Source organism: Melanerpes formicivorus, unplaced genomic scaffold (genome assembly GCF_026170545.1).
Source record: "Melanerpes formicivorus ecotype bairdi unplaced genomic scaffold, bMelFor1.0.p_v2 SCAF_65, whole genome shotgun sequence".
Lineage (NCBI taxonomy): Eukaryota > Metazoa > Chordata > Aves > Piciformes > Picidae > Melanerpes > Melanerpes formicivorus.
The window spans coordinates 395,050-408,600 of record NW_027142417.1 but is presented as its reverse complement, the minus strand read 5'-3'; the positions used below and the strand labels follow the sequence as shown (position 1 = coordinate 408,600).

Sequence of the window (13,551 nt, the reverse complement as noted above, 5' to 3'; positions counted from 1 at the left end):
CTTGCTGAGGGTGCACTCAGTGCCACTGTCCATGTCCCCCACAAAGATGTTGAATAAGACAGGTCCCAGGACTGATCCCTGAGGGACTCCACTTGTCACTGGCCTCCACTGGGACATGGAGCCATTGACAGCCACTCTGTGGGTGCGGCCATCAAGCCAGTCAAGTCAGACCAAAATGGACCCAAGATCAGCATTTCAAGAGACCTTGGCTCTGCCTGGCCTTGGGAGGCACCTAACCTATCTCCTTCTCCCTCCCAGGGTGCAAGGCTGTGCTGATGTCCAGCTAGTTTCAAACCATCACCTCCTCTTGTAGTGTCACAACAGCCCCTGCCAAAAAGTTTGTCTCCTTTTCTCTTACTGCCCCCCTTAGGCACTAAAAGGCCACAGGAAGGTCTCCCCAGAGCTTTATTTTCTCCAGGCTCAACTCACTCAGCCTGTCCACACAGCAGAGGTGTTCCAGCCCTTGCATCATTGTTGTGGCTTCCTCTGTAATTGCTACAGCAGGTCCCTAGAGTTAATTTTCTACTCGTTCTTCTTTCTCACCCTTTATCCATATGCATAGGAGGAACAGCTTAAAGCACTTGCATGTAAAACTGGATTTAGGCCCAATTATTGCCTTCCATTCAAGCTCATAGCTTTATTTTTAAGCAAAATAATACCAGCAAGTGCAAGTAATCCCCACAGAAACCATATGTTTGATGTCATCTGCTTTGCACCCAACTTTCATCTAACAGGTTTCAGATCTGATGTGCAGTCCTGCTCCTGTAAGCTGCAAGCATCAAGCCTGTGAGGTCAAATTTAGGCCTGGCTCAAATGGCTGCAATTCCCAGTGATCTCCATCCAGTCTCACTGCTTGTGCTAGAGCTGAATTTGGCCTGTGCTCTCTCCCCTGCGTGCCAGAAAGACGGATTTCTTTCCCCTAAGCCTCTAATATGTCATCAGTGTCTTTTTCATGCTCTACAGTCAAAGAGACTGCTGAGCCATACAGCTAGCCCTGGGCCTCTCTCTGTTGCTCTATGTACCTAGATTAAAAACCAAATGGGAACATATTTCAGTATCCATTAAGCAATTCTGAGGATGGTGGGGGGTTTTTTTCTGGCTGCTGTGGGAATATCTCTCTTCACATTTTAGAGGAGTGTGTGCAGCTCTAAGGTGCCTTTGCTGCAAAACCAGAAGATTAAAACTAGAGATATGTCTCCCTCTTGGAAAAAAAAAAGAACCCAAAAAAAAGAAAGAAAGAAAAAGGCACATTTTCTCTATGAGCTTAGGTATGTAGAGCCAGGAAGGACAGTCTGAATGTGGAATTTAACTCTGGATTGCAGCCCACTGTATTCTATCAGATGCCATTCCTGTAACCGTAGCCTGTGAAAATGACACTCCCCTGGGTCGTAACACTGTGGAGACCAAAAAGGACAGAATGGGTCATGCTGCTCTCTGGTTTGCTAATGTTGCATAGACTGGTTTGGGGAAGGTTTGGAACACTTCCCATCAGAGCAAATGTGGGCACTTCTACATCATTTTAGAAGACAAACGTAATTTGCTTGCAAGGGTCAGCTCTAAAGAGACATCCCCAAGATAAACTGGAAACTTCCCTTTCTTTGTCAGCCCTCTAGCAGCTGTTTAGGCAAATCCAGGGGAGCAGCATGGTTCTTCAGAATGTACTTTGTCAGCTAGGGGACACAAAGCTTTTTCAGACTACCTGAGGCACACATTCTGAAAGTCTCTTTTCCTCCTGAGAGCATCAGTCAGTTAGCTCATTCTCCTCAAGTCTCCAGTATCAAAGGGGGCTGTAGCCAGTGCTGCCTTCTTCCATTTGCACCTGATACTGAAAAGTGAAGATAAGTTTGAGGAGGTTGGGAGGTCTCTTTTGCTCTTGTGAGGATGATTAGTGGAAAGGAGGTCTGTTCCCCCAAGGGAACATGGGTGCAAGCCACTTGGGACAGGGAAGGAGTCCTACTGTGTAGCGTGTTGGGATGCGTTGATTATTTTCCACAAGCAAGTTGAGAGAAAGTTCAGTGGGAAAAGATGACTAACCAGAACACAAACTTGGCTCCAGGCATTGCAGGTATATTTCAGTTAGATATATCAGTGATGAGTGTCATGTTATTCAGTATGTAGAAGAGCACAGGAGTCACTAAGCCTGCCACAAGGAATTTATGATCCAGGAGGACAAGACCTAAGCAGCAGTTGAAATATATAAACCAAAGTATGGCCTGAAGTTGGCATCATAAAACAGAAGTGTAGATGTTCTACTGCGGGTTTAATTTAGTAAATCTGGTATTTCTGAGTGCTTGTGGCCAACCACACAGCCCCAGACCCTTCTATCTCCAAAGGAAACTTTTGGGCAGTCAGTTTAAGGATATATAACTCGATAGGATAGGATAGGATAGGATAGGATAGGATAGGATAGGATAGGATAGGATAGGATAGGATAGGATAGGATAGGATAGGATAGGATGGGATTAGGATAAGAATAGAGTAGAGTAGAGTAGAATAGAATAGAATAGACCAGACCAGACCAGGTTGGAAAAGACCTCTGAGATCACCAAGTTCAACCTATCATCCCACACCATCCAATCAACTAAACCATGGCACCAAGTGCCCCATCCAGTCTCCAAGTAAGAGAGAGACTGAGCAGCCCTCAGTGTAGGCTGCTACAACCCTGGTAGTCCACAAGTGTGGTCAGCCCAGGGCACAGGAGCTAAAGGGTGTCATTGCAATGGCCTGGGGGCTGCTCCCAGGCCCTTGTCTTAACAATGGGAGAGCCCAGGGCATTCCTTTTCCCCGGTGGCCTAATTCAAATGCTATCTGACATATTTATGTGCACAAGGTAGAGTTTCATACTTACTCCTTTTGGAAAGTCTCTCCTGCACTGCTTCATGCTTTCCTGAGCAGCATAAGGGAGCTTGAAGCTACCACACTGGGTGTATTTTGGAAAGGCAATTAAATAACAAAACAAGAACCTGAGTATTATCCTGTGTAAATTTGCATTCATGGAGCACAGTAGGAAAACAATGCAGGCAGCTTCCATTTGTAGACAAATGAATGTAATCTTGCTGGTTTAGTCTACAGCAAGCTGGAGAGAATAGGCATAAATTAAGCTGACCCACCCTGCACAGACAAATTATGTTATTTCTGCCAACATTCAATTTCCACAACTGGGACAATATAGGAAAATAAAATGTTGTGCACGGAAACAAATCTGCTGCTGAATCAGAATGGGCCTTTATGGACTGAATGACAGTCAGTTGACATTCAATTATCATGTTAATTGAATTAAAGCAAGCAAGAAATGACTTAATTCCATAACTATATGTTCCTGTCAAGTGACTTATTTAATAATTGTGGCTTGCTCGACAGAGGAGGGGAAAATGACCTTCTACAAGATTTCTGAGACCTTAAAAATAAAATTAAATGTTGCCCCTATCCACCACAGTTAAGCAAGGGAACAAAAACCTGCTTCTGGTTACAGGAAAAATGCATTAATGGGAATTATGTCTCTCATCTTTTGGCACTGTCTTAAGCATGAAACTCAAAAGAGCTTCAGCCATTTTCTGGAGCTTGCTTGGATGATGGCACAGGCCTTTTTTCCTCCCCAAAAGCACTGTAAGGATGCAGGGAGGGGCATCTGACCTGCTCAGACCTGTTAGAGGTGCTGATAGAAGTACTGAGGGCGCTCCTCACTTGCCCTGCCTTCATGAGCCCCCAGTGCAAGTCCAGTCCAGCACAAAGCCAGGGAACTGCTACCCCCTGCCACAGTCACTTGCCTTCAGAGATAAATATTGACAGCCAGACCTTCTTCCTACTCATGAAAATTAGCAACTCCCAAGAAGGGCAGAACTTACCCTGACTTTCAGTATCAGCCAGGACTAACCAGAATTTCTCAGAACCACAGAATGGCAGCATTGGATGTGGCACTTGGAGCCACGGTTTAGTTGTCAGGAGGTGTTGGGTATTAGGTAATAGATTGGACTTGGTGATCCCTGAGGTCTTTTCCAACCTGGTTGATTCAACGATTCTGAGACAAAGCATAAAATGAACTTGGTAGACATTGAGGTAGGAAATAATTAAATGTTTGCATGATGAAGTTCCTGTGAAGCAGTGATGTTTCAGATGGAGATTTGCAGAACTGTTGTGAGCTTCCTATTGTTGAGTTAACCTTGTAAAATACGACCGTCTGAGGGAAAAGTCAGGTCCCAGAGGGCTCTTTCAATATGCCCTGACTGGAGGAGCACGGCAGGAGCGCGCACTTTCTCTATTTGTGTAATGCAAAACCAAACCCAAGGTGGAAGCAGCAGATATGTGATCTTTGGAAGATCATTACTCTGTGTAAATTTCTTTGTTCAGCCCCGGTTTTCAGGCCGGCTGTGGGAAGGAGGCAGAGGCATCGCGACGCGCCACGCGGTGCGACTTTCGTCTTTGTTCCGCAGGTCAAGCTGAAATTCCTTTCAGCAGCTGGGAACAGATTGTTGACTAGTTTATTTCCTTTTCCTTTTTTAATTCATTTTCAAAACAAACAGTGTGTTTCCCTAATAATCACAAGAGATTATGACTTAAAAAGCAAATTGCTACCAGTTTGTTGTTTTGTTGGGGGTATTTTTTTTTTGCAAAGCAGTAGGAGATCAGCCAACACTATATATTTATCTTAATCTGGAGAAATTACAAGGGTGTACAGATACAGTTGCACAGCTAAAACCAATCTCTTTCCTCCCTCCCCTCTCTCTGTCTTTATATTTACAATTTTAGAAACCTAAGACTTCTCTGTTTCCATTATGATCTTTTGCTTCCCTGGGAAGCAAAATCTTTAATCCTTTTAGGCAGCCTCTGAGTTTTGCCAGCTTGTATCTGAGGTTTGTTCTGTCTCTGAAAGCAAAGGCTCAGTGAAACAAAAAAACGTGTCATGGGCACATTCTTTATAAAAATGGTGTTGTGCTGGATCCTTCCAGCCTGACACTGCCACTGTATTGTCCTCTGTGTGTGCTGCCAGGCCCTCTTCGTTCCAGGTTCTGCTGGTTTGAGAGCACTGGGAGATCAAAAGAGATCACTTTGGAGCTTGCTCAAGTTTATCCTTCTGGGGAGGAGATGTGCCTGTGTGTTTTTCAGCTATGGAACTCAGGAAAACATCCCAAATTTGTAACAAATAGCTTTGTCCATCTTTGGCCTTTGAGTCAGTCAGTTAAGTAGGCCGTGTGGAGTAGGAGGGGAAAGATGGATAGTTTTCTGTCTCTTTAGGGAGGCTTTCTGCAGGTGCCCAGGTTGTGCACCCGGCTGGAGAAGTGCACAGCAGAGGCTCAAAGCTGCAGTTCCATTTTATGTTGTGAATCCCAAATGCCATTGGACAGATGAATTAACCTCTGGCATATGACTTAAAAATGGTGACATATAACAGCAATAAAAAAGTAAATCTTCTTTCCCTTTGTCTCCCTTACTTTTAAAACGTCCACTTGGATTTCTTTTAAGCTTCCCCTGCAACCAGAAAGACTAAGACTCAATCCTGCATGGTCACATCAAGGCAAGAAGCTTGTAGGGCTCCTAAATCTACCTTTTCAGAAAAGAAAGCAATCAATCAATCAAAGCAACAAGAAACAACCCCAAAACTTGAAGAGTGAGAAATTCATGACAATATTTGCAAAGAGAAATGCTGACTTACTCCTGAATCTGTCACTGCCATGGCTGATGGCAAAGCATTAGCTAGGGTCAGAAACTGGTTTTCCTCCTGAGAACTTTCAACCCCCAATATCTCTGTGTGCTCTTCTAGCATCACATTACTGTAGTGCTATGGGGTCCTGCTTAACCCTGCAGATAATCTTTGATCTTGAAATCTGGGCGAAACTGAAGTGATTCTCTGAGCTCTTTATTAGGAGATTGTGCACATGCTGCATTTAAAATAATTTGGTGAGTTGAGAGAAATGTACAGAAATAGCTCCATGCTCCTGAGAAGTTAATTAGACTGATATGGGATCAAGACTGGAATAATGACTAACATTTATTATCTTTAGCAGCTCCCTGAGACTTCTGTGGCTGCCCCCAACAGTTTATCCAGGGAAGACAACCTCTTGGCTGATCTGTGTGGGGCCATCATCTCCTCCTTCATTTAGCTGGAATGTCTTTTTGCATATTCTCTTCTTCCCCAGAGGGTTTTAACTCATCTCACAAGTGGAAGCCAGTAGAGAGGCCCACACCTGCCACTCCTCATCCCTAAAGGTCCCATTTGAAAGCACACCCTGTGCTTCAGTTGAAAATTAAACCTGAGATGCTGGGAGGGATGCTGTTCCCTGAGTCCTGCTGGGTGGTTAAAGGGTGTTTCAAAGTTGAAACTGTATTTTCTTTAAGATAGTTGATGTTTATTGTTTCAGCTCTTTAAGCAACACGAGGAGGAAAGGCTGTTTACCTAGAAGGACTTTATGAAGATGCATAAGGTGCACTGGTGATATGTAAAAACAAAGCCAGATTAATTTACCAATGTAACACTCTTTGTTTTTAGGTGTACAAAAAGAAAACTGAAGCTGCCAAGAAGGAATATCTGAAGCAGTTAGCTGCCTACAGAGCAAGCCTTGTATCCAAGGTAACACATAATGTATATCCATATACACATATAGAGTGACATATTGCAAAGCATTTTCAGTTCCATAGTATTTAGTGCAAATAGCCTTGTTTGTTATCCCCTTAAACTTAGGTTTAAGGTGCAAATGCTCAACAAAAAGTCATCTCTCCATGAAAAGATTTCCTTTCACTGCTGGTCATAGAGACAGCACTGCTCCAGACCGGGAGTGTCATCACAGCCCAAGAGAGGAAGGAGATACTGGAACAGGTTGCTCAGGGAGGTGGTAGATGATCCACTGCTGGAAATACTCAAGGCCAGGTTGGATGGGACTTTGAGCAGCCTACAGTACAGTCTGATATACAGTCATAAGAGATTTTGGGATGTCAGGAAATGATAGGACTGGGAGGGAATGGATCCAAGCTAGAGGAGAGGAGCTTTAGATCAGACGTTAGGAAGGAATTCTTCACTATGAGGATGTTGAGGCACTGGACCAGGTTGCCCAGGGAGGGTGGTGGAAGCCTCATCCCTGGAGGATTTGAAGTCATTTTCTGAGGTTTGCTTTCAGGAACAAAAATGAAAAGATTGTTTATCAGCTCAGTGCCTGAATCCATTTGTGCAAATATTTAACTTTCTTGTTAGTCAGAAAAGCACTGAAGCATTTTCTTAACTTTGAAGCAACTATTTAAATTCTGCCCATACTGTAATGGTTTCCTCCAGTGTGGAAAGTATCAGAATGTAAACTTAATGAAGCTGAGTACTAATTGCTCACTCACGAACACACTCAATGAATCCAACAGAGCTGGCATGTAACTACAGCAAGTCCACTTTGGAATAAGGCTGGGAAACCCCCAGATGTAATATTAGATCAGTATATTTGAAATTATCATTATTAAATATTTATGTGGCACCAGAGGAGTTGCAGTGCTTTGGACAAGCATGTAAGCATGAAGAAATATATCTATCTATCTAAAATACATTATTAAGACCGGAGTCCATCTGGTCTTTTATGTCCGTGTGTTAAATTATCTTCCATAAAAGCTGCTTTGGGAGAATGTTATTAAGATTTCAAGGGCTGGTTCTCCAAAGTTAATAGATGCCAAAAGTAACATACCTTTTTTTTTTCCTTTGGTCAAAAATGCTGCCATGCAATATTGATGAGCTGCTCACATGGTCTGCTTTACACTTTACACCACGCTCTGTGCGAGTCTCATCTCATATGCTTAGCATCAGGTGTTCGCCCTGGGAGCTCCTGGGTTGTCTTTGCTGCGTCTCGTTTAACCTTGCTTCTTTACAGGATTTCCTGTGCTGCTCATCCCAGCAGTGTTTTGGTATAAAGACAAGCTGAAAGAATTGAGGCTGCTCAGCCTGGACAAGAGAAGGCTCCAGGGAGGCCTTATAGCTGCATTTCTGTATCTGAAGGGGACCTACAGGAAGGCTGGGGAGGAACTGTTTAGAAGGGCAGGACGAGGGGCGATGGATTGAAACTGGAGCAGTTCTGGTTGAAGTTTGTCACACACACACAGAGAAGTCACTCAGACACCCAGGATGTATACTGTCAGACTGTTATTTGACAAACTCATGGCTGTAAACAGTGGAAGTGTCACCAAAGCCTTCAGTAACAGGATTGCCAGTCTCTCCCTAGTCCAATTTTAAATGCTTTAGTGATGCCTGTACCTAGTAAATAAGGTAGACATATGTTTGTGTAAACATGTCAGTTATGCATTCATTCCCATTTCATCTAGCAGTTTATTTCCTGCAATGTCTCCTCTTTAATTTTATTTTTTCACATATCACTATTGAAATTGATGGGGACTGTTGTTGAGTTTGCTCATATGTGTAGCAATTGATATGTAAAGTCAAAAAGCCATTACAAAGCATTATCTCCTCTGCTATGCAGATTGCCATATTGCTTATAGTACTGACTAAGCTTTTGCATTGTAAACAAGTGTCTTTATATTTGCCCTTAGTTGCAACTTTTACTACTATTCAGGTCCAGAAATGCAGTCTCTGGTATCTAGTAATTTGTACAGCATTACATAAAATGCTGTGAATTGCAATTTTACTTTTATTTTTTCCACAAAACAAGCACTTTTTTTTCTTTTCTAGCTTAACCAGCTTTTTTTCTGGCTGACATCAGAGTTTTGCTACATCTTTCAAATATATGTGTATACTTAAAACATATATATAGATATATATATGGGTAAACGTTATTTTCATAGATTACATATCATAGAATGGGTTGGAAGGGACCTTTAGAGGTCATCCAATCTCCCCCACAGATGGATAAAAGTGCATCTATGTGTATTTATGTAGCTAGATATTAGAATCATAGAATCAACAAGGTTGGAAAAGACCTCAAAAATCATCAAGTCCAACCTGTCACCCAGCACCTCATGATTATTAGACCATGGCACCAAGTGCCACATCCAATCCCCTCTTGAACACCTCCAGGGATGGGGACTCCACCACCTCCCTGGGCAGCACATTCCAATGGCTAACAACTCTCTCAGTGAAGAACTTTCTCCTCACCTCTAGCCTAAACTACCCTGGCACAGCTTGAGACTGTGTCCTCTTGTTCTGGTGCTGCCTGCCTGGGAAAAGAGACCAACCCCCACCTGGCTATGACCTTCTTTCAGGTAGTTGTAGACAGCAATGAGGTCTCCCCTGAGCCTCCTCTTCTCCAGGCTAAGCAACCCCAGCTCCCTCAGCCTCTCCTCACAGGGCTGTGCTCGAGTCCTCTCCCCAGCCTTGTTGCCCTTCTCTGGACATGTTCAAGAGTCTCAATGTCCTTCTTAAACTGAGGGGCCCAGAACTGGACACAGGACTCAAGGTGTGGCTTAACCAGTGCTGAGCACAGGGGCACAATGCCTTCCCTGCTCCTGCTGGCCACACTATTCTTCATGCATGCCAGGATGCCATTTGCCTCATATTCTGTGTTTAATATGCATATGTGGATATAAGCTATACCTATATGTGTTAGCCATAGAAATAACAAGTTGAGCTGTATGAATAGTTCAAAGAACTTCTCTTCCCTATTTTGTTCTCCCTGGCTCAATGAATCTTTAATTCTCTCCATGTAGTGACACAACTCCAAGTTTCACGCAGACATATTTTAGCAGCTATGGCTGAAGCAAAAACCTCTCAGCAAGGAGAATATTATTCAAATTCCAACTGCTCGAGCATATTTCAGAGCTCTGATGTTGTGCTGTCAGTGGTGTCCTCATTTGACATTGCTGCAAGTGCATTGGACATTTTGCTGTTCTGTGGGCAGTGCAAATCCTTTGGACATGTAAAATTGCTTCTTGAAGTATATGGCAGATGTAGCCTTCCCAGCCCATCACCTTGCAATTATGGTTCATATAAAACCTAAAGGTCATAGCTAGTAAGGCTGACATTGCCTTAGTGCCATTAGCAGAGCAATTTGTAACCAGAGAGTTTTCAGGCACCCAAAATATCTGTTACACTCCCTGTCTTGTAATACAGTTGAACAGCTAAAGGAATTTAAGTCTTTTAAGACTGCAGTGAATAGACATGGAAAAGTTTCAGCTGCTTGATTTTGTGATAGCTCATGTCTTATGTTCTTTCTGAAATTATTGTGAGATAGTCAGAAATTTTCCAGGGATCCAGGGATGAGAACAAGTTCTGCACCATGAGGGTGCTGGAACACTGCAACAGGTTGTCCAGGGAGGTAGTTGAGGCCCTATCCCTGGGGACATTCAAGGTCAGGCTGGACAAGGCTCTGAGCAACCTGATGTAGTGGAGCATGTCCCTGCTGACTGCTGGGGGTTTGGATTAAATGACCTTTGGAGATCCCTTCCAGCCCAAACCATTCTATGAGTCAGTGAATAAACACATGTATTTATAAAACAATAGTTTGAGCTGATGATAACACCAATCAGGCCATCATCTATTCTAGCAAGGAAACCAACTGTCTACTGCAGCTGAAAATGTAGAGCAAACTATATTTAAGTTAATGCCATGAATTCAATTTGAGGCTAAATCAAGCTTTACATTCAGCAGTGCAAAAACCAAGAGATGCTCTCACATAGTTACTGCCAAAAATGACAGAAATGTCTTGAGCTTGAGTGAAGCCAGATTTTGATTTGGAGAGGAACAGTGTTTGTGTTTGAAGTGAGCTAATAAAACTAGATTTCACTATTAGCCCAGTGCTTCCATTTGGGGAATTAAAACACTTGTATCAAATTAAAGTTGCATATCCTCTATCACATGTACCCAGGTTACATTCATAAAACATCCATTTTCACTTACAGACCCTGAATGAATCCATGACAATCCCCTATAGATGATGACAAAATGTATATTTAGATTTGAAGACGTTCTTCTGAGCCACCTCAGCTAATTATAGATGACAACCCATGGCTTACTCCTTTGTTCTGAAACATCAAGAATGTGTCAAAAAGCTTTCTGAACTCTCCAGAGTCCCAGATGTTGTTATTGCAATAGGTGACTGGAATTAACAAAATATGAGACGTCATTTGCTGAGAGCCTCCTGTGACTTAGGTAGGAAGGCAGCTGTGCTGCAGATATTCATATGAGTTCTCTGCCAGAGTGGAGAGAGTTAAGTCAAAGGAATCTCCAAAGGAGTTGAAGAGCTAGGCAGGAAAGAGAAAATGCTGCTGGAGAGAAGTTATTCTCTCATAAACAGCTTCACAGGACTATTAATAAAATGGCCAAGCCCACGTAGGCAGAAGAAGAGACTCTTCTCAAGGACAGGCTTGGGGTTGGAAGTGACCTAAAATGTCAAAAACGTTAAAACCAGAAAGGATTATGTGAACACAGAAAAGCTGAGAGAAGGAATAAACAATTCAAGATGTTCCTTCCACCAAAGAGACAGCAAAGACAGCAGATGCAAACTTAAGCTTAGGTAAGCTTTGTAGGAGCAGCATAAATATTCAGCCAATTTCCTTCTCTCTGCCTCTTTAATGTCACTACTGAAGAGAACTCATTTAAAGCTGAGTCAGGCCTGCTTAAGCTTGACCACAGCCTGGACCTTCCTGGTACCAGCTGACACAATCACTGCTGTTACCTCAATGTAACCTTCATTCTGGTCAGAGAGTCCGAGAATGGCTGAATCCCTCAGCGTGGCTCAAGGATGGACAGCAGTGTCCAGGCGTGCACAGGGCCCCAGCACCCAAAGGGCTGGTGAGGCAACTCTGTCAGATTCTGACATATATTCACGTGAAACCTGAGCTGAATTAGAACTCTTTTCCAGGCTTTGCAGTGCTCACATAAGACATGTTCCTTGGCTGTGCAGGGGGGCTGCCAAGGCTCTGCTCCTGGCTTAAAGAGAAGTACCTGTTTCTCATTTAGAAGCAAGCTGCATTATAACCCGTTTGCCTGTGTGAAAAAGAAAATCTGTGGCTGGAGTAGGTTGTGTTTGTTTACCCACAACTAAAGCTGTTTGCATTGACAGAAAGTTTCTGCTGGCTGTAGTAGCCATGAGGCTCATCTCCTAGCTCCTGAGGAGGTTTCTCAGCATGCATTTAAAGGGACACTGAGTCATCCAGCAGGACCAAGAACATTTACTGAATGGTCTGAGTATGCTCAATGTATTCACTGAATGTTTGATTGGGAAGGAGATCTTAATTGTTGATGTTTACAAAATATTTTGAGACTGGCTGGTCTGTAATGACTGAAACTACATTGCTCCAACTGAAAAGCTTTGATCTTTAACTTATTTTGTGAAATCAGTAGAATAAGAAATAGAAAGGGATAAGAAAAGGATAGCTTTTTGTTTTCCCTGTAGTTAGAAGGTCCATGGTTTCTTTGAGACAGCACTGACTTTTTTGTTTTACATTCCAGACAGCAATATTAGCTAAGTGCTGCTTACCAGAATGAAATGCTTGCAAAATATTTATTTGGTTTCCTTATATTATGGTATCATGTGCCACAGTAGATGAAGCTGGATACCAAGCATGCATGCAGGATATTCATAGGTGTATCTGTATGGTCTGCTTGCTGGCAACAAGGCTCTTGGAGTTTCTAGGTATGCTTCTGAAGAAATGCAGGCCAAAAGCAGTGCTCACAGCCTGGCAATGACTCCCAGCCTCTGCTGCCCAGGTCCTACCTGGATTTCATAAGAAATGAAATGAACATCCAGACATTAACACTGAAGCAGCAGCGTTGGGCTCTGATCCAAATTCCATTTAATTTCATAGGAGGCATTCCTACACTTGAGGTCCAAGTGTGTATTGGCTAATGTAGGTGTGTAATACCACTTCCCACCCTGAACTAAATGTGATATTCTTTCACCCTCTAGTGGTGGGTCTACACTTCTGAGAGGAGTGATCCAAGATTTTCTCACTGCATGTCCAGTGGAAGACCTTGTAGTGGGTAGGAGATAGTAACCTTCAGTGTTTAGTGGCCAGCGTGTATGGACTGATTGATAGCTTTGGTTTCCACTGTGTGTAACTGTGGGTGAATTGTGTCCTATAGCTTCATTCAAAGACTTAGAGATTTAAATTGCTTATGTTGGTTTGGGCAGATTAATTAACTCAGAAGGGGTTTTGTTCAATTATCTGTATGCTCTTCTCCTCGAATAAGGCAAGGGAAAATTGAGTGAATTCCAATCCGCCAGGTTAGGGAACATGACTGTGCATTGGAAGCCTATACTGGCTAATCAAATCCCTTCTTTCTTAGCTCCTAGTTCCTCTCATAGTAAAAGTCCTTTTACAAGACTGTCTGGTGCTGTACTGGACATGTGCAGTGCTCATTCAAATCTGTGAAATCAATAATTGTGCCTGAAATCATAGCGTGACCTATGCAGCATTTGGGATATTTCACACTAAAGCAACATAACAAGGCCAAGATATCTGACATCACCCATTGGTTTCAGCAGCACTTGCAAAATCTGTGCTTCTGACCCAGCTGCAGGAAAAGCTGAAAGTGCAGCATGCTGGAGAATGGCTTTTAATGAGTTCATTCATCAAGATTCCCAGGACCTGATGATATTGCTGCGTTTTACACTGGCATTGGACCATTTGGCC

At 43.0% G+C, this 13,551-nt stretch overlaps 1 protein-coding gene across 4 annotated transcripts in view; it reads left to right on the top strand.

The window, feature by feature from the left end:
• TOX (thymocyte selection associated high mobility group box) overlaps positions 1 to 13,551 on the top strand; it is a 206,518-nt gene that overhangs the window by 181,324 nt on the left and 11,643 nt on the right. For all 4 annotated transcript variants that reach the window (XM_068162447.1, XM_068162450.1, XM_068162446.1 and 1 more), the window contains one exon: positions 6,485 to 6,565. In XM_068162447.1, the coding sequence (XP_068018548.1) occupies positions 6,485 to 6,565 (81 nt within the window). The remainder of the gene's footprint in view (positions 1 to 6,484; positions 6,566 to 13,551) is intronic.